The sequence below is a fragment of the Crinia signifera genome, chromosome 1 (genome assembly GCF_055691185.1).
Source record: "Crinia signifera chromosome 1, ASM5569118v1, whole genome shotgun sequence".
NCBI classification, from domain to species: domain Eukaryota; kingdom Metazoa; phylum Chordata; class Amphibia; order Anura; family Myobatrachidae; genus Crinia; species Crinia signifera.
Window position 1 is genome coordinate 464,107,690 of NC_139217.1, and position 20,623 is coordinate 464,128,312.

The window sequence follows — 20,623 nt, forward strand, 5'->3', positions numbered from 1 at the left end:
GACAGCAATAGCGATGCTTTTACTTAATACCCACACCAGTTTCTGACAGTAGTAGCGCTGCTTTTCCTTCTGAAGGCAAGCCGCCTATCTAACACCCACCCAGCGTCACTCAGCGGACGTCTCGACCTAACTTTCCAATCGGGAGGCTCGCTACCCCCACACAACATCTGGATAAAGTTTTACAGAGCACCGCTGTGCCCAAGCACAAAGGATCCTACCAGCATTTGGGTTCTCATTGAACTGTGGACATACCATAAGGTGATATTTACCTACAGTGGATGCAGCCTATTCTTTTATTCCCCTCCCCCACCCATCCCTGATTTTATTGTGTATTTACATTGCATTTTACTTATGTTATTGTAGCATTAAAATTTATTATGCTTTAAACATCCTCATTCTGTCATCAATAAGCGCAGTCTACCCATCCTTTTTCTGTTTATTGTAGGGACTGACAATCCCTTTTTTGACAGCTGCTGGTTGAAACCACCCATACAGGCGCCCCTCCAGTTACTTTGGTAACTGAACCCCCAAATTTCCCATGCCCACACCAGTGTCTGACAGTAGTAGCGCTGCTTTTACTTAATGCCCACACCAGTGTCTGACAGTAGTAGCGCTTCTTATACCTAATGCCCACACCTGTTCCTGACAGTAGTAGTGCTGCTTTTACTTAAGGCCCTTATCAGTGTCTAACAGTAGTAGCACTGCTTTTACTTAATGCCCACACCAGTGTCTGACAGTAGTAGTGCTTCTTATACCTAATGCCCACAATAGCGCTGCTTTTACTTAATACCCACACCAGTTTCTGACAGTAATAGCGCTGCTTTTACTTAATGCCCACACCAGTTTCTGACAGTAATAGCGCTGCTTTTACTTAATGCCCACACCAGTTTCTGACAGTAATAGCGCTGCTTATACATATAATGCCCAGAGTAGTAGAACCCTTACACAAACACACACATTATGTCCACAGTAGTTGTGCCTCTTAAACATAATGCCCACTATTGGCCACAGTAATAGCGTTGCTTATACATAATGCCCACTGTTGCCCTCAGTAGTAGAGCTGACTATACGTAATGCCCACACCAGTTGCAGAAAGTCTTAGGGCTGATTATACGTAATGCCCACACCAGTTGCTGCCATTAGTAGCGCTACCTATACATATGCCCACACCAGTTGCCGACAGTAGTAGCCCTGCTTATACCCAATGCCCACTCCAGTTGCTGACAGTAGTATCTCTGCTTTTACTTAATGCCCACACCAGTGTCTGACAGTAGTAGCGCTGCTTATACCTAATGCCCACACCAGTTGCTGACAGCAATAGCGCTGCTTTTACTTAATACCCACACCAGTTTCTGACAGTAGTAGCGCTGCTTTTACTTAATGCCCACACCAGTGTCTGACAGTAGTAGCGCTGCTTTTACTTAATGCCCACACCAGTGTCTGACAGTAGTAGCGCTGCTTTTACTTAATGCCCACACCAGTGTCTGACAGTAGTAGCGCTGCTTATACCTAATGCCCACACCAGTTGCTGACAGCAATAGCGCTGCTTTTACTTAATACCCACACAAGTTTCTGACAGTAGTAGCGCTGCTTTTACTTAATGCCCACACCAGTGTCTGACAGTAGTAGCGCTGCTTTTACTTAATGCCCACATCAGTGTCTGACAGTAGTAGCGCTGCTTTTACTTAATGCCCACACCAGTGTCTGACAGTAGTAGCGCTGCTTTTACTTAATGCCCACACCAGTGTCTGACAGTAGTAGCGCTGCTTTTACTTAATGCCCACACCAGTGTCTGACAGTAGTAGCGCTTCTTATACCTAATGCCCACACCTGTTCCTGACAGTAGTAGTGCTGCTTTTACTTAATGCCCACATCAGTGTCTGACAGTAGTAGCACTGCTTTTACTTATTGCCCACACCAGTGTCTGACAGTAGTAGTGCTTCTTATACCTAATGCCCACAATAGCGCTGCTTTTACTTAATACCCACACCAGTTTCTGACAGTAATAGCGCTGCTTTTACTTAATACCCACACCAGTTTCTGACAGTAATAGCGCTGCTTTTACTTAATGCCCACACCAGTGTCTGACAGTAATAGCGCTGCTTTTACTTAATGCCCACACCAGTTTCTGACAGTAGTAGCGCTGCTTTTAGCGAATGCTCACACGTTGCTGACAGTAGTAGCGCTGCTTTTAGCGAATGCTCACACGTTGCTGACAGTAGTAGCGCTGCTTATAACTAATATCCACATCAGTTGCCGACAGAAGTAACGATGCATAATGCCCACACCAGTTGCCGACAGTAGTAGCGCTGTTTATACCTAACACCCACACCAGTTACTGACAGTAGTAGCGCTGCGTAACACCCACACCAGATGCAGACAGGAGTAGCGTTGCTTACACCAGTTGCCAACACTAGTAGCGCTGCCTATACATAACGCCCAGGTACCAGGGGGGGGGGGTGGTTTTGGTGTCTGTGGGGGCACAATTTTGTTGTCAAGGGCCCCCACCCAGTTGGATGGGTCTATATTGCCGGGTTATCAATACAATTCTTGGCAATGTGACAGAATACAGGGAAAACGTAGACTTAAAACACACACACTGCAGCCCAGGCAGTGCTTACCAATGAGTTTCTGCTGGCAGGTAGTAGTGCAGTCTTCTCTGTCTCCTTTATTTTGCTGCGCAGCAGAGACAGTCACCGTTTGGCAGTGGCACTGGCAGCTTCCTCCCGCCCTGCCCCAGCACAGGTTGCGCTTCTAGTAATGTGCGCAGTGACGTCATGACGTCACCAAACACGCACATTTCACATAGACAGTCACAGAGCAGAGCAGAGTGACTGTCTGTCTGTCAGTGTCACCTGACCTCTCCAGTCCACTGAGGAGATAGTAAGTCTTCCCACTCCCAAGCCCGGCGAACAGTGCCTACTAGTGCCTGGCATGCCCTGTTAAGCGGCCCCGCCTCCTCCCGCCCTCTGTCCTCTCATTTAAAATATAAAATCTATTCCACCCTGAGGCTGTGAGTGACCCTGGTGGCCTGATTATAAACTAAAAATATGAGAACAGTCCCGCCGGGTCCCCGATCAGCGGCTGCCGACGCCGCCCCCAGTGCACTAATATTGTCTGTGGCTTTGCCCCCTAACGCCCGCTGTTCTCCGGGACTCAGAGAACAGCAGGCAGGAGGAGGCGAGGAAGCATCTAGTAACTAGATGCGGCCTCACCTCCTCCGAGTCCAGCCTGCTGTTCTCTGAGTCCCGGAGAACAGCGGGCGTTAGGGGGCAAAGCCACAGACAATATTAGTGCACTGGGGGCGGCGTCGGCAGCCGCTGATCGGGGACCCAGCGGGACTGTTCTCATATTTGTATTTTATTGATCACTGCCTGGCAAAGGCGATGGGCGGCGCAGAGGGTCCTCAAGGAGGCGGCGCAATTGACGTCACACATTGTGAGTAGACTAGCGCCGCTGGCTCAGGAGAACAGTGGGCAGGAGGAGGCGGGGCCGGGCCACTATGTCTGACTACACTGCAGCCACTAGCAGTGACAGTCAGACTCGGAGACCACACAGGGACTTCACTGGGCTGAGCCTGCTGCCACTGACGCCGCCTACTGCTCAGCGGGCGGCTGAGCCTGAGGTGAGCTGCCGGCCTCCTGAGTCCTGCCTGTAGCGCTGGCTCAGCTCTGCTCAGCTGTAATTTGTGCTCAGTGCTGCCCCTGCTGCCTAATTCGGCCTCAGTAGCAGCGGCCTCCCGGGAAAGTTCCCGGTAAATATAATGGCCAATCCGCCCCTGTTGATGGCCATGCCCCCTCACTGTTAAGCCATGCCCACAAATTTCCCCCAAAGGTCCCGCTTCGGAGCAGTGAAAAGTCGGGAGGTATGCACTATGACTTGTGTGTTAAATGCTAATTATCCAATTAATTTTATTTAATGCAGGAACTATTTATCTAGACACAAGGTCAACTAAACAAAAGGTCAATATGGCAATAGTGGACACATGAGTTTTTCTTGATATTTATTTTTCATTTTATTTCCATACTTCACCAACCACGTGGACTATGATTGGGAATGGTAAAGTGAGCTGAGCACAGCGGTAGTGGAGTGCGCCATGCAAGGGTACATGCTACGTTATTAGGGTCCACGTAAAGGTTTGGGTGTGATTAGTGGTTTAGGGGTTTGTTTCACATTATACATGGAACTCTGGATTTCGAGATGTTTAGAACAGCATCACATTCAGATATTGTCAGTGCGTTTATACTGGATCTCAGGGATATTTCTATACATGCTGCTTCGTGTATAGCTGTAATGTAAGATTACACAGAGATCAGCGGCCGAGATCTTCTCCAGTGCGGTCACAGATCAGACCTCACATATGCACATAGATATAAATCAGATTACAGCCCCCCTACACTCAGCACAGACCCCTGCCAGTTTAAGTACTCTACACTTGGGAGTTAAACCCCTTCTTAGCTAAACCATAGTAAATAACTTGGATATAAAGTCAGAGAGCTTTTTAAATACTGGCATATGGCAGCTCTGAGTTTATTAAAGATTATTTTCCTCTGACCGTAAGGAATAAACTAACATTAAAGTGGAGAGAGGGAGCTCACAATTAATCTTTAAAATGTTTTAACCAAAACTAAGGCCCTTTCGATCTGTGCTAGCGACAAGCCGCCCATCTGTAGCACTAATGCAGTCCTCATCCCTCGTCGTCCCTGCTGGGAATTACACGTCTGACTGCAGGGATGCTGCAGATTCTGCTGATGTAGAACTTAACATTTCAAGATCCTTTTCCTTTGTATAGTAATAATAGTAACTTACCAATTGCAGTAACTCACTGGTAGCATCATGAACAGTGTTCGTACAGTAGAATTCTGCTCCCAAAAACATTCAGGTGCCTAAACATAACCCCCCTGACCTGCAGCTTGACCCTACCCCCACCTTCTAAGTGCCTAACCCTCCCTCCCACAGCCTAACTCTAACCTTTCCCCACCCCCTTCACCCTTACACCCCCCACACCCCAAGTGCTAACCTTCCAGGCCTTACGTTTTTCTCCCAGTAAACTTACATTCCTAAACTGGCATCCTTACCAGTACTTAATAATAATAATAATAATAATAATAATAATAATAATAATAATAATTTTATTTATATGGCACTATTTCTCCAATAGGACCCAAGGCACTTAACAGATAGAATGAATGTAATACAGTACAGGAACAATAAAGTACAGAAAAGCTTTTCATAAACAATTCTTAAGGGAATTAAGGAAACGCTTGAGTAAACAGGAAAGTCCTGAGTCTGTATTTGAAGCATTCTAGAGTGGGGGTCTCCCGAACTGTGTGAGGAAGTGAGTTCCATAGAGTGGGAGCCGCATGACTAAAAGCTCAACCCCCAGATGAATTACGGGGGATTCTAGGTACTGCTAACAGTCCTTCATCTACAGATTACAGTAATTGGGTGGGACAGTATGGAATCAGAAGCCGGTTCAGGTACCTTGGTCCTTGGTCATGTAGGGCTTTGAAACTCAGTAATTTGATCTTGATTATTTACCATGTTACAGGCAGCCAGTGGAGGGAGTAGAGAATGGAAGTTATGTGGCTAGAACGGGGCTGGTTGGTTGCCAATAAGCAGCCGAGGCCGCTGATTGTCCGCAGTGTCCACTCACTCAGCGCTTCCTGGACAATGCGGACTGCCCACTCCGCCGCTGCACCCACAACCCCCCGGCGCTTCACGCTGCCTGGACCTGCCCAGGAACCACCTGCCTCCTCCTGTATCCGTCTCAGACTGAGGCCGCCCTTAGGAGTCGGCGCCCAGCATGGCCGCTCCTATCGAGAGCCCCCTGTGCCGGCCCTGAGCGGAGGAGTAATGTGCGGTCAGGAATCAGGTCCCTCTGTGTCTGGCTGCTGGCTGTGTACTGTCCCCGGGGTTCCCGCTAACGCCTGTAGGATTAATGCCGCTGCTTCCGTCACCTGTGTCAGTGCAGGGCAGAAGATGATCGCTGATGTCTGAGGGCAGGGGCGGATTTAGGGACGAGGTGCCCCTAGGCACCCGCCTAATTGTATTATTTTTATTTATTACTTATAAGCCCTCATTTATAAAAAAAGCTTGGTACTTATGTATTATCTGGGCTCCCATGTTAAATGCACCCATTTTTTCATACCCCTACTATCCAACTACGCATGGAGTTGATTTTATATAGTGTGGCGAGCGGACGCGGTCTCATAAGAAAAACGGGAGCCCAGATATTACATAAGTACCGAAAAGCCACTAACTGTGACATGTTGTTCTGCCTACATGAATAATTTTTTTTTTTTTACATTTTAAATGTAAAAAAAAGTAATTCTTCATAATATTATAGGAAGGAACATTGAAAATAAATTCATTATTTATTTAATATGCCAGCAGCCATCAGATATCACATGAGGTGCAGCAAATGTCGCACAAATGATAAGAGAGATAAATAACTGGTATAGCCACCTTCCTTGCTGCTTCATGTGCTAAAAGCCTCGCCAGGCTGCACCTGATGATTTGGATCCCCTCGTCCGGTGGCCACCGCACCCAAGCTGTATACAGCCCCGGCAGCTCTCTCTGCTGCGTTTTGCGCCCAGAAATCAGACGCCACTGCGCATGCAGAAGAGAGCTAACCACAGAGTCCTGTACACTGAGTGCGCCGGGTCCCGGCGCGTGATGTCATGACGTTTATGACGCATCGCACGCTGCCCCGGGACCCGCAATGGACCCTTGGGTACGGGTGCTTTGCCCGGGGAGAGCGCACCTTCAGTGACATCCCGGAGTGACAGCCGGGAGTCGGGACAAAGGCAAAAAAAACGGTACATTCGGTACGGTTTTGGTTTGCCGGTACAGACCGTTAAAAAACGTCACTGTACCGGGATATTCGGTACAGTTGGAGGGTATGCAAATGTCCAAAGTTGGGTCATTGACATGATCAACGTGACAATGGACGACAAATTTTTGTTTCACGTTTTTCAAAATGTTACCCTTTACCATTCTACGTGGACTATAATTGTGAATAGTGACCTTGCCCGATGCGCGGCGGCAGAGGCGGTGCAGTAATGAGAGATTTGGTGGATAAAAACACCCAAAATGAAATAAATTGTGTCGACCGTGTCTTTTTCGATCATTTGAAACTGTTGCCATTTTGACCCTGATGACCTTTTCCATGTCGACCATTTGAGATCGACTTATTGCTAGGCTTACCATACCATCCCTTTAAACTGTGGACACTCATAAATGACACAGGTTCTGTGGCTGATTAGGACCAGGTGGGATGCAGCCTTATGCCAGCGAATCAAGTAACCTGTGTCATTCATAAGCGTTCCGGATTAAAGGGATATTATGGTGCGCCTCCCTACTGTAGACCTAACCCTAATGTAGATCTATTGAACCATACACAGTTAAAAGATGCACAGTAGTGAGGCAGTGTAGGTGTCGAGATGGGGAGTGCACCCGAGTCTCTGTAGTATTAAATTATTAAGTTATTAAGAAGTATAATGTATGATAAATATTCGCCTACTTTGCCAGAAGTTGTAGGAGACTCCAAATTTTTGAGTAGTCCTTGTAACCCCAGACTAGTAGGCTCCCACATCCCAGCCACTTCCTAGTAAAGATGCGGGAACGGGCTTGGGTGTGGTATGCGTCCCTGACCGTCAGGGTTCCGACGGTCGTTTCTCCGACGGTCGTTTCTCTGACGGTCGTTTCTCCTATATCAGAATCCAGAACGTCAGTAGTCCGACAGGGAGGTGAGTGCATCAGAGCCCCTTGCCGGCTTGGTGGCTCACTGCGCTAGCTAACGGTTCTATTCTCCCTCTATGGGGGTCGAGGACCCCACAGGGGAAAATAGCCCCTGGCAGTCAGGATACCGACTGTCTGCCATTTAGCAGTTGAGATTCCAATGTTGGAGAATCCCGACTGTCGGAGAACCATCCAGCATCCTGGGGCTTAGTGGTGTGATTTGTGTAATTAAACACTGCCCCTCGTTCATGGACCAGCAAATTGCAGCATATTTCCCATTGTAGGGCCTAATGAGGTGACAGCCCAACCCAGAAGTGGCCAGCACCACAAATGTGTTGATAAAGCTAATGTGCTCCACTTCACTTTATGCCACTAGTGCCCCCAGTTCATATTAAGCCACATTGGCCCTTATTCAGATCTGATCGCAGTACAAATGTGTTCTCAAAATGGGCAAAACCATGTGCACTGCAGGTGGGGCAGATGTAACATGTGCAGAGAGAGTTAGATTTGTGTGAGTTATTTTGTTTCTGTGCAGGGTAAATACGGGCTGCATTATATTTAAACAGCAATTTAGATTTCAGCTTCAGCACACCCCAGCCAAATATAACTCTCTCTGCACATGTTACATCTGCCCCACCTGCAGTGCTCATGGTTTTGCCCATTTTGAGAACAAATTTGTACTGCGATCAGATCTGAATAAGGGCCATTGTCCCCAGTTCTTATTATGCCACATTGACACTGTACGTGTATGGATAACCAAAAGTGAATGAAAAAAAAGAAAGCCGAATAGTAAATCTTACATTTCCTTATGGTCCGGGCTACGTGAATAGCGATAAGCTGTGAATAAAACGTTATCACTGATAAAGGACCCTCAATGCTCTGGTGCCTTTGCAACAGGTTGTTCTCCTGCTACACCCTCTACATAGTACCATACCTCCCAACTCTGCCATACCCGAAGGGGGGACGCTGCTGCTGCGCGCCGAAGGCGCGCTTGACATTTCGGGGGCGTGGCCTATACTCACGACTCCCCCACAAGGCCACACCCCCATTTTGCCGCTATGGAGGCATGACCCAGAGGCTCTGTGAGCCTCTAGCCATGCCCCCAGCCCCCTGGCTGCGGGAATAGACGCGGGAAAAGAGGCAATCACTTACACAGTAAAACCATGCCTTGTAAATGGTTTCCCCTTAAAAAAAAACACCCAGCATTTTCATGGGGACAACCATAAACATTGGGCGTTACCCTAATAATGCACCCTGCCTGCCCGCACCCTCCCCTGCACTAGCAAAAGCCTTGACGAGGACATTCGCACAGAGGGTGTGCACATGCGTATATACCCCACCATTGAAAATGGGTTTGAATCGGCCCCCTATTCCTGTACAATATGGATTTTTTTATAACATTTTATTGAACGGTTCATCAAGATACAAATCCAGCAGGCCTACATCTAAAGCAGCGGTTCCCAACATGCGGTACAGGCAGTACTATTTTTCTGGAAAAACAGGTGCAGGAACTCCAGGTCTGGGGGTGGATCAATTAAATAAAAAATAATATATATAATAGAGAGGGAGGGAGACATAGATGTATATATTGTATTTAGAAACAAAGGCACTCACAGGTGACTTTAAAATAATACTTATCTTATGGAAAGTACATTTTTAGTTCCTGATGATGTCATATTTAATTAGAGGTTCAGGATCTGAGTTCCTGCTGGTTCCTGCTGAAAAATAGCACTGGGTACACGTATCCGTGGGTGTACTCTAGACCAGTTGGGAGTACTTGAAAATAATATTGGTAATGGTGGAAGAAGTTTTCTGATGGCTGAAGAAGTCTCCTGTTGCCACGGAGACGGACCACGTTGTGTCACTTCCGTATCTGTCTGCAGCGTCATCAGCATCTCCTTGTGCTTTTATTTGACCAGCAATCCACTGGGAGCTTCACATCAGAGCCAAATTTCCCATTAGGCACATGAGGCACGTGCCTAGGGCGGCACTTGGATGCCTGTGATGGATGTGACATGCAGTGTACACTGCCCCTGTAAACTGTCCTACTTAGTAAATATGTATTCATTTCATAATAAAAGAACATTGAAAATAAATTCATTTATTACAAATCTGTGACACGTCCCTTTAAAGGAATTCAGCCCAACAGCACTTAGTGCTTCTTAAAAGTTAAGGAGTATCACCTTATGAAAGAAAAAAAATGCCCAGTACACATTCGGAAAGGAGGTATGGCCACGCCCCATTTACACATAACCACGCCCTGTGTACATGTGGCCACACCCCTTTCTTAATGTGTACTGATTTCTGCCCTTCAGATGTTGGAGGGTATGCATTTGGGGGAAGGCTATAGACCTTTTCCATGTACTAGGTCAACAGGATGCCCCTTTGTCTGTATATTGCCAGTTAGACCATGACAGCGAATATAAACATCTCTCCATGTACTAAGACCCAAACCAGATGATATATTTATGTACACAGCAAAGCAGAAGTGCTGCACTATCCCATATAGACACACACAGCTATATATGAGAGTCTGAGTAACATGGAAGGATGGTGGCTGACTGCGGTGAACTTTGACATCACCGTGACCGCGGATGACGTCATGGTGGTGACGTAGCGGCGCCGATCATCGGCACTAGCGTACTGTGAGTTGCCTTCCCCAAGCAACATGGCGGCTCGGCTAAGATGCGGGAAGTCGCGTACCCTGGCAGCATCTCCCCTTCTCTGATTGGCTGCCGTTGTGGTCACGTGCCGCATGAACCTGTGTGGCGCGAGCTTGGCGGCGCCGGTGAGTGAGAGGCGAGAGATGGACGAGAAGAGCACTAAGGTAATGATTGGTGTGTTCCCCGCCGCTGTACATTGTGCGGGAACTACAGATCCCAGCATGCCCTGGCAGTCCGATCATGACCTCTCAGTCTGTGGAGGCAGTGCCAGTCCTAGCATGGCCTGCCAGTCTGTGAGGTGAACTGCCAGTGCCAGCATAGCCTGTCATTCTGTGGGTGCACTACGTGTCCCAGTATGGCCTGTCATTCTGTGGGTGCACTGCGTGTCCCAGTATGGCCTGTCATTCTGTGGGTGCACTGCGTGTCCCAGCATGGCCTGTCGTTCTGTGGGTGCACTGCGTGTCCCAGCATGGCCTGTCGTTCTGTGGGTGCACTGCGTGTCCCAGCATGGCCTGTCGTTCTGTGGGTGCACTGCGTGTCCCAGCATGGCCTGTCGTTCTGTGGGTGCACTGCGTGTCCCAGCATGGCCTGTCGTTCTGTGGGTGCACTGCGTGTCCCAGCATGGCCTGTCGTTCTGTGGGTGCACTGCATGTCCCAGCATGGCCTGTCGTCCTGTGGGTGCACTGCATGTCCCAGCATGGCCTGTCGTCCTGTGGGTGCACTGCATGTCCCAGCATGGCCTGTCGTCCTGTGGGTGCACTGCATGTCCCAGCATGGCCTGTCGTCCTGTGGGTGCACTGCATGTCCCAGCATGGCCTGTCGTCCTGTGGGTGCACTGCATGTCCCAGCATGGCCTGTCGTCCTGTGGGTGCACTGCATGTCCCAGCATGGCCTGTCGTCCTGTGGGTGCACTGCATGTCCCAGCATGGCCTGTCGTCCTGTGGGTGCACTGCATGTCCCAGCATGGCCTGTCGTCCTGTGGGTGCACTGCATGTCCCAGCATGGCCTGTCGTCCTGTGGGTGCACTGCATGTCCCAGCATGGCCTGTCATTCTGTGGGTGCACTGCATGTCCCAGCATGGCCTGTCATTCTGTGGGTGCACTGCATTTCCCAGCATGGCCTGTCATTCTGTGGGTGCACTACATGTCCCAGACCCCTTTTCTATGAGTTGGGTGCCTGCTTTCAGCATAGCTGTTATTTCAGCTGCTCAGTTTGCAGCCAGAGACAGAAAAATAACAACCTGCTTTATATAATGTACGTATCCTGCGCTGACTTCTGTTCTTCATACAGATTTTTATGTGGCTGAAAAAAATCTACGGGGACAGAGCGCTGCCGTCCTATGAAGTGAACACCCGCACAGTGGAGATCCTGTACCAGCTGGCGGAGTGGAATGAGGCTCGGGATAAAGACCTGACCCTAGTAATAGAAGACCAGAAACTGAAAACTGCAGAGGTCAAAGCTGAAGGTAACTTCTATATATGATATAGGTGATCCAAATAAAAGCAAAATGAATGTGTGTGTGTGTGTCACTAAGAGATGCAGCCTTGTTTAGGCGTTGGTGAGTGCAGACGCGGTAAGGGTTTTACGTATGCAATATATTATATAGGATCAGATTGATTACCAATGATATAGTTTACAGGACTAACGCTAGGCATGGTCATTGGTGTGGCCTCCATCGATGTCAATGGTGGCACACACCACAGATGGAAAGTAACTATAGTTAAAATATTGGATCCTGGGTAGACATCAGAATGATCTAATGAAGGATGAAAAGATCACAGTCTTGTCCTTAATTAGCATACATTGTGCCACATGTGATATCACGGCTGACTGGTCAACATCGCATGCGATTGCGGTCACCCACGTATCTGGAATATACACTGAACGATGTGTCCAGATCGGAGCAATATATCGGGCCAATCTACACTCTGTGTGTACCAGGCTTAATAATCAAGGGTTGTTCAGGACTGCTAGCTGATCGCCTATCGGCTCTGGGCAGCAGCACTCTGTAAACAGCAAAAAAACCCACACAAAACCCCAGGCACTTAACCACCATCGATGTCTGCAAACCATCTGGTTCTCTGCCATTAATAAACATATTAAACATTGACCACGGACAATCGATTTGTTTTGAATGGTTGGTGATCATCACAATATCACACTGACACTATCCGTCATACCCAGGTGACATACTGTGGTATTTGGACGGTTGCCATGGTGATATTGGCCTCCCTCACGGATGTTACAATTGGTGAGATGACGTTTGCAAAGCAGCTGATGTGTATCGGATATCTATGCGCCAATCACCTTTGTTCAACAACTCATGTTGACTGCGTTTAAATTAATTTTATTAGCACTTATGCAGGCCTGGATATATTGCTGGCGTTGTATAACTAAATGATATGAATACAATAATTCTAGAACCTATGTATTGTGTGTATTTGTTTCTGCATTATAATTATTGTCGTCCCTGTGTGTTTCCCCAGGCAGAAGCTTACAGGAGTTACTGGCAGACAGTCTGGGTCCATCCTATGCCAATCTGTCTCGCATGGGAAACACTTACTTGAATCAGCTAGTGGACAGCTGCCTTGTGCTGCAGATAAAGGACTCGTCGCTGGCCAGGTACAATTACTTGTGTGCGATTTCTGGATAGTCTTCTATTAGTTTGGTCTTATCCAGGCTGTCTGTCTATAACTCCTGTGCTTTCCCATTATTTGACACTTGATTATTCCAGTGCTATAATGGCTGTTTCCTTGGATGCGGTTATAAGGTCCACAATCATAATGTTGACAGTTATAATGTCGATCTTAAAGTGTCAACATCCTTAATGTTAATTGTCCACATTCAGGTAAAGATCCAGGATGAGAGGGTCATGGGCCCTACACACTGGGCGATTTCTAAGCAATCTAGTGAAATCGCTTAGAAAATGCCCAGAAATCACCCGGTGTGTAGGGGCCATAGCAATGCGTGACCCCCGTGCATCGCTATCACGCGGCAATTAATATCCAGCATGCCGGGCAGGGCCAGTGTCTCTCACTGGAGAACACTGGCCCTGACAGATTGCTCAGCACCCAGCGCTGACACATCACTGTGTGCTGAGCGATCTAGCATCGCTCAGCACATCTCCCTGTGTACATTGTATGTGGGGTGTTGATCACTAGGGGGAGTTCACGGTTCATCATTAGGGGATGTTTAGGGTTAGATGATGGGTTGGGCAGTTGGGATTAAGCTATTAGAGGTTAGAGTGCGGCACTAGTGAACTCTTAGGGTTAGTCTACCAGTGGTGAGGTTAGGCACTAGGGTGGAGGGGTAGGATTAGGGTATGGGGGACTGTATGCACACTTGCACATTAGATGACTCTGCCAGAACCGCTCCTCATGTGACCGCTGGAAACTGCTGGTGAAAACCCCACAAGGGAAGGTTCGTCATGTCGATATTTCAGCAGTGGTGACATGCATGTTGATATTCTCGTCAGTTCTATGATAGTTGACATGATGAGTGTCACCGTAGTATACCACAGCCATGCTCACCACCCTTCAGAACAACAACTAGTGTGTCTTCTCTAGTTCACTGTACGTGAACGGTTTCTGCAGCGGCGTATGGATTAGGTGCCCACTGCCTTCACATGGCAGCACTACCATCCTTCCTCTCATGGGAAGGGACAGACGCCCTGATAGTATATGGTAAGTAACAGAACCAATTCATTCATTCCTGCCCCTGTAGATAAGGATGGTTAATGTGACGATGTGATGAGCTTTAGGGCTGTTTTATTGGAGTCCGATCATTGTAACTGAATACAGCTTGCTGCCTTTATCCCAGCTACATTCCTGCTGTCAATGAACTGAGCTCTGAGCTGGTGACCATTGAGGCCAGTAACCAGCAACTGGAGGCGGAGCTGACAAACCTAAGGAAGAAGCTTACAAACACTCTGGTGCTGGAGAAAAGCTTGCAACAGTGAGTACACCGCTACAGCGGCTATACAAGCCCAGTTATTAAAATTGCTATATATATACTGCTGAACCTGGGGTAATGCCCACATGAACCTTTTGGCTCATATATTGTGTGTAAATCTGGCTGTGGTACTAGCCAGTGCCTCCTCAGCCATTGACCTCACCGCTTGTCCCTGCCTGTATTTAGTTTCCCATTATTGTATGCATGTTGGTAGGTATGTGCGAGTCTGTGAAAATGGTGCCTCTTAACATTTGATTAGCGGAGAGCAGTAACTGCAGCTTTGTGTTTCTCATATGATGAGATTTAACATTTACTTAATATGTAATTTTGACTTCAGGGACCTCAGGAAAGCAGAGGAGCAGTGTGGTTTGGATAAGGCGAAAGTGGAGATTAGATCACAAAATCTAAAGAAACTCAAAGATAAATCAGAGGAATATAAATACATGATCCAGGCTGCTAAGGTATGTGGGGCCCGTGCAGATAATAGTAATGCAAGATCCTCAAGGGTGTGGCTGCTGCCATTGAATAGAAATGCAAGGTCCTCAAGGGTGTGGCTGCTGCCATTGAATAGAAATGCAAGATCCTCGGGGGTGTGGCTGCTTCTGATTGATAGGAATACGTAATGCAGGCGGTTAAGGCTCTGATAACATAAATACGGGACTTGAGAGGAGTAACTTTTATATCCTTAGTATAGGATCTAAAGGGAGATGTAATACAGATCTGACAAATATGTGATATCTCCTGATAATAGAAATACAATACCATAGGCGAGGCCTTCAAAGTATTGGTTTCTCTAAGCAGTGGTTATATGAAAAAGTTAGGTTATGTTTCAGAGCACCCGCTTCTGACTCTCTCTGCACGTGTTACATCTGCCCCCCTGAAGTGACTGTAACTGTTCTTCCTTTAGTCACCGATGTGTTTCCTCTGTAGGAGAAGCTGTCTGCGGCAGGCATGGAGGATTCGTTAACACACCGATCGCTGGTGTCTCTCTCTGAGGTCTGTCCTTACACTGCGATTGTCAGTGTTACAGGTTGTGTTTGGCTAGAACGAGGGGTTAATCGCTGACCCAAATGATCGATTCTTCTCATTGTCTCAGACGCTGAATGAACTTACGTCACAATCCACGGTTGCCAAGGAGAAGCTGAACTCTTACCTGGACCTGACTCCGGTGAGTACTGTAGTTACCGTCGGTGGGGGGAATGGACAGCCATGTCTGCGTGAGGCGCATCTGTTTCCATGTAGTAATCCTATTTACAACTGGAAGAACTGTAATTATTTAGCGGCGTTCAATAATTGATGATAGTTTTAGCTTTTGGGTGCAGTGATTCTCCGTTCTGGCGAGATCACTGAAGTGACGGCAGGTTGTGTGTGGACAGGCCCGTAATGAGCTGCCTCGTTGTACAGGGAGGATGAGAGCTTTTGCATGCATTCAGTCCAAACAGCGCAGTTAACCCTGAGATATACCATCTAGATTGGCTAGAATGTGTCTCGTGTTATAAATATTGAAGGACATAAATGATTGTTTTATCGTGCACCCTTTTCTGTCGCACATTCCTACTGGTTACGCTACATTCCGCTGTTACGTTATTACTTCCAGTGTTTATATACGGCTTGATGTTATGTATACGGTCGCTACATGTTATACTCTGACCTCCTAGTAACCCAACCACTATTTTTCAGAATCTGTCCCAGGCTCAGTTGAAGATAGAAGAAGCAAAGCGAGAACTTGTAAGTGATTATATATGGGATAATGTAGTATTAATATTTATTATTACATTTTATTTATAAGGCGCCAGAGGTGGCTGGTACTGCCGAACTTACGGCACACATTACTATACAGGGTACACAGAACTTGGCATTACAGTAACTACATTGGGATATTGGATCAACCACTAAAGGGTGACCAGGCTTCGTTCGACATATGAAATAGGTTGGAAGGTTGACATTTAGTATTTTATGGTCAAAGGTATGAGATTACAATCTATAGGGAAATAGGCATCGTTACAAAAGGATAGATACTGTAATCTTTATTGCATTATTTCCACCAGAATGCAAGGTTCCTGGTCTGCTGTAAGATACGGTGACCCAGCAGTTTGGTCAGGGGTCAGGAGGATGGAAAATGTTAAAGGGATAGAGTGGATATGTGTGGCCTATACAGTGGGGATGTGATTGGATAGGAATGGTATATGAAGGTTAGGTGTCTGTTCTGGAATTTGATAAGCTTGCCTGAGGAGATGAGTTTTCAGGGAGCGCTTGTAGTTTCGAAGACTAGAGCAGAGTCTTATTGTGCTTGGGAGGGCATTCCACAGAGTGGGTGCAGCCCGAAGAAAGTCCTGCAGTCGGGAATGGGATCGAGTAATGAGTGTTGATGAGAGACGCAGATCTTGTGAGGAGCGTAGAGGTCGGGTTGGAAGATATTTAGAGATAAGAGAAGATATGTATGTTGGTGTAGTTTGGTTTATGGCTTTGTGTGTGAGTAATAAAATTTTATATTAAATACGGTAGAATACAGGTAACCAATGAGGTGACTGACAGAGTAGCTTTGCAGATGATGAACGTCTGGCTAGGAAGATTAGCCTCGCAGCTGCATTCATGACGGACTGTAGTGGTGAGAGTCTGTATTGGGGAAGGCCAATAAGGAGACTATTGCAATAATCAATGCGTGAGATGATGAGAGCATGGATTAGAGTTTTTCAAGGTCTTTTGTAAGGTAAGGGCTAATTCTGAATGTTTTTTTAGGTGCATGTTGCATGATTTCCAGACAGATTGAATGTGGGGTACAAAAGAAAGTTCAGAGTCAAGAATGACACCTAGGCAGCGAGCTCAGTACAGGCAAATGTAGGGGAGCAAAGGAGGTCTTTGCGGGCTGTCCTTGGAAGATATGGACAGAGTGAGAATAGATGCAGGTATAGACAGTCACCGGGTAGGAGATGCAGGGAGCAGTGGCATTAGAGAGGGCCTGTATGTGAGGAGTTGGAAGAGGATTCGGTAGGGGCTCCAGTTCAGATTTTTGTTGAAGGGAAGTGGCAGGAGAGGAAGAGAAGTCTAGCTGCAGAGTTCAGAACAGATTGGAGGGGAGCAATGGGGAGGTCAATGAGGAATATCTTAAAATAGTTGAGCGGTGAGATGAGTAAGTGGTCATATGCCCCCCCTATACTGTAGACTATAAGGATATCCGGAGTGGTCACCATAACTATCTAAAAAGCTTTTATTACTGCACAGGGGGAGATATTCAATTAGTGGTTATAACCCCTATGTGAATGTCTGATGGACTGAACAGATCTGTGTAGAATATGTCAAAACCCATTTATTCTGTGTGTGGACCCCTGATTTTTAGATGTGTGGATATTTAATTGTAGCGCCTTTTCTCGTACCCTGGGGATTTTAGCAAGTAGTTAGCAATTGAATATCCCCCTTAACATCTTTAAACAAATACTGTGCTCTCAACTTATTACAGAACATCTATTTCTTACACTGGTTTTTCTAGGTTAATTTATGAAAATCTAACGGTTTTAGAATCTCGAAACCGTACGGTCACTCCCCCTCCGCGTGTCTCTGGGTATTTGTGATCTATTTAGACACACAACCCTCCGGCACACAGAAAGAGGGAGATAGAGGCCGAAATCGGGCACACAAAAAATTATCTTTATCTTAATAAGTATCAATTATATAGTTCAAAGTGCTCTCAATGAGGATCTCTGTATCACTCAAAAAATACCAAAATGATATAATTGACACTACTGTTCAGAGAGCGCACATGTGACACTTAAAGATTACTTTCAATTAAACACATTTAAATATTATTAATATGTAACATTTATAAAAATTTATACAAATTATTTTTTATAGCACATAAAATCACAAAAAAACAGTGACAGAACTCCAACACCTATTAGTCCAATAATATGGTTTGTATTATGTTGGAAAGTGTCCTGGTGTAACCTCATTGTAAGGTGCATTTAACAGCTTTGTGACGCAAACACAAAGTCCAGAGCTAGTAGTCCAGCTAGCTTATTAATATTGGGCTGGAATCAGACCTCAGTGTGAGACCAGCTCACTAGTTCAGTGTCTGGGAGCCGTCCGCACGCTCTCAGCCGGGGCGGACACTCACAGTAAGGACAGTTTGCTGCCGCTGCTCTCTGATCATCCGTTTCTCCGTGTAGTGTGCTGCAGAAGAGTTGTGCCGGCTTATAAGTGAAGCCTCGGGGTCACACCCGTGTTTGGGGTCTGTAACCACTGTTTAGCAAGTGACCTTGAAGAGACCTTGCTAAACAAGTGGTTACAGACCCCAACACGGGTGTGACCCCCAGGCTTCACTTATAAGCCGGCACAACTCTTCTGCAGCACACTACACGCAGAGACTGATGATTGGAGAGCAGCGGCAGCAAACTCTTTACTGTGAGTGTCGGCCCCCATTTGACAGCGTGCGGACGGCTCCCAGACACAGTGTTTGCGTCACAAAGCTGTAAGTGCACCTTACAATAAGGTTACACCAGGACACTTTCCAACATAATACAAACCATGTTATTCGACTAAGAGGTGTTGGAGTTCTGTCACTGTTTTTTAGTGATTTTATTTTTTACACTGTTACATATTAATTGCAATAATAAAATTTTAATGTGTTTAATTGAAAGTAATATGTGTCATGTGCGCTCTCTGAACAGTAGTGTCAATTGTATAATTTAGGTTTTAGAATCATTATGCTGTACGGCTGCATCCAAGTGTGTACGCACAGACCGAGGTCAGAGGTCATCCATTATATCTACATTCAGCATATAGGAACTTACAAATCAAATATTGTTTAATCCGGTTTTTTTTCCGCAGAGCGCAACGGAGAGAGAACTGAACATGAAAGTGGATATGATGGAGTTTGTGTTGCCAGAGCAGAAGAGACGAATAAACTAAAGTCCCAACCATGGGAGTACCAGTTCCCTAATCCCACCGTCCTCCATACACAGCCTATAGCCTGGTGCCTGACGGACACAACATTTCTACGTCCTTTATTTGATCAGCCTTCCTTTCTGCAGACGAGTCACTGGAATCTCCAGCACCTTTCTAGACTGTACAGGCGCCATTCACTGCTAGCGCTGTGTAAATGCCGCAAGTGGTCACGCGAGTCTCAAGTAGGAAGTGGACTCAAAAATAAAATGAATACGCTACATAAATCCAGCAACTTGGAAGCCTCATCTCGGATTTAGTACTCGGAAAGGGGGATTAATACCATGATGAATTTACCTTCTTACTTTCTATTTCTGTAATTTGTAACTTTTTAATTGTAAAATATTGTTATTTTCACAGTATTTATTAATGACTCAATAATAGTCAACATTCTAAATCAAAATGAAAACAATGTACAGGCTTTCATCTATGTCCCATCAGCTCTTTCCTGCCCCGCATCCCGTCTAACACTGTTCCCTGCTTACACCCCCCCCTCCCCCCCCCAGTTTTTTGAGCCGACAGGTGGTATTTTATGCCCTACCATCCACTAGGACCTTGATGGTTAACCTTGACATGCCAGATGTTTTTAAACTACACATCCCAGCATGCTCTGCTTCAGTTTTGCTATTTGGCCATGCTAAATCTGATGCAGAGCATGCTGGGATGTGTAGTTCAACAACAGCTGGAGTGTCAAGATTAGCCATCAAGGCAATAGGGCGTGTTGGGAGAATAAAATAGTGTGCCCGAAGCATGGCGAGTGATGCAGTGCACTTCAAACTGTGTCAACATTCGGGTAAAAAAAAAAGTGAAAAACCCCATGTTGACATTTTGACTGTCAACCTAATGACCTGTCGACGTTGACCCATGTTGATCTAATGGTGTCAACCAACATACTGTAGACCAAACGATCCCAACCCCACTAATTTGGTGTGATGAAACTACAAGTAGACACCCCAAAAAAACATGAAAATCTTATGTCAAACTTCTTGTGTGTCGTCTATTGTCGATCTTTCTCATTGTGACTTATTGACCCCTTATACCATACCAGCCTCCCTCCTTGTTTTAGAGCAAGACTCCTATGCACGTAATTACAGCAATATATGGAATTTTAGGCAGGGAGGAGTCCTTAAATTAGCTGTAGGTCACTGCTGCTGCCAGTAAGGGGTGAGTAGGGGATTTAAAAAGTGTAGTAGGTATGAATGGCATTTTGAGGTGAAGAGGGCTGTAAATGGCAAATTTTGGGTCAGTGGAGGGTGCAATGGTATGGGGTGTCTTTTGAGTTTTGATTAAATGTACAACGGGGTGAAAGTTTTGACCCCTCCTTCTAT

At 46.4% G+C, this 20,623-nt stretch overlaps 1 protein-coding gene across 1 annotated transcript; it reads left to right on the forward strand.

Annotated features, from left to right (window-relative positions):
* Positions 1-10,413: 10,413 nt before the first annotated feature.
* On the forward strand, positions 10,414-19,781 carry HAUS1 (HAUS augmin like complex subunit 1). The gene is made up of 9 exons (XM_083155323.1): positions 10,414-10,570; positions 11,697-11,871; positions 12,893-13,028; positions 14,226-14,360; positions 14,695-14,818; positions 15,288-15,353; positions 15,454-15,525; positions 16,038-16,085; positions 19,182-19,781. The coding sequence occupies exons 1-9, from the start codon at positions 10,499-10,501 to the stop codon at positions 19,260-19,262; spliced, it is 909 nt and encodes a 302-aa protein (XP_083011449.1). The 5' UTR covers positions 10,414-10,498; the 3' UTR covers positions 19,263-19,781.
* The last annotated feature ends 842 nt before the right edge of the window (positions 19,782-20,623 follow it).

Coding starts and splice junctions, on each gene's coding strand:
- HAUS1 (XM_083155323.1), top strand. CDS start 10,499: ATGAACCTGTGTGGCGCGAGCTTGGCGGCGCCGGTGAGTGAGAGGCGA. Junction 11,872..12,892: donor TGCAGAGGTCAAAGCTGAAG/GTAACTTCTATA, acceptor GTGTTTCCCCAG/GCAGAAGCTTACAGGAGTTA. Junction 15,354..15,453: donor CGCTGGTGTCTCTCTCTGAG/GTCTGTCCTTAC, acceptor TCATTGTCTCAG/ACGCTGAATGAACTTACGTC.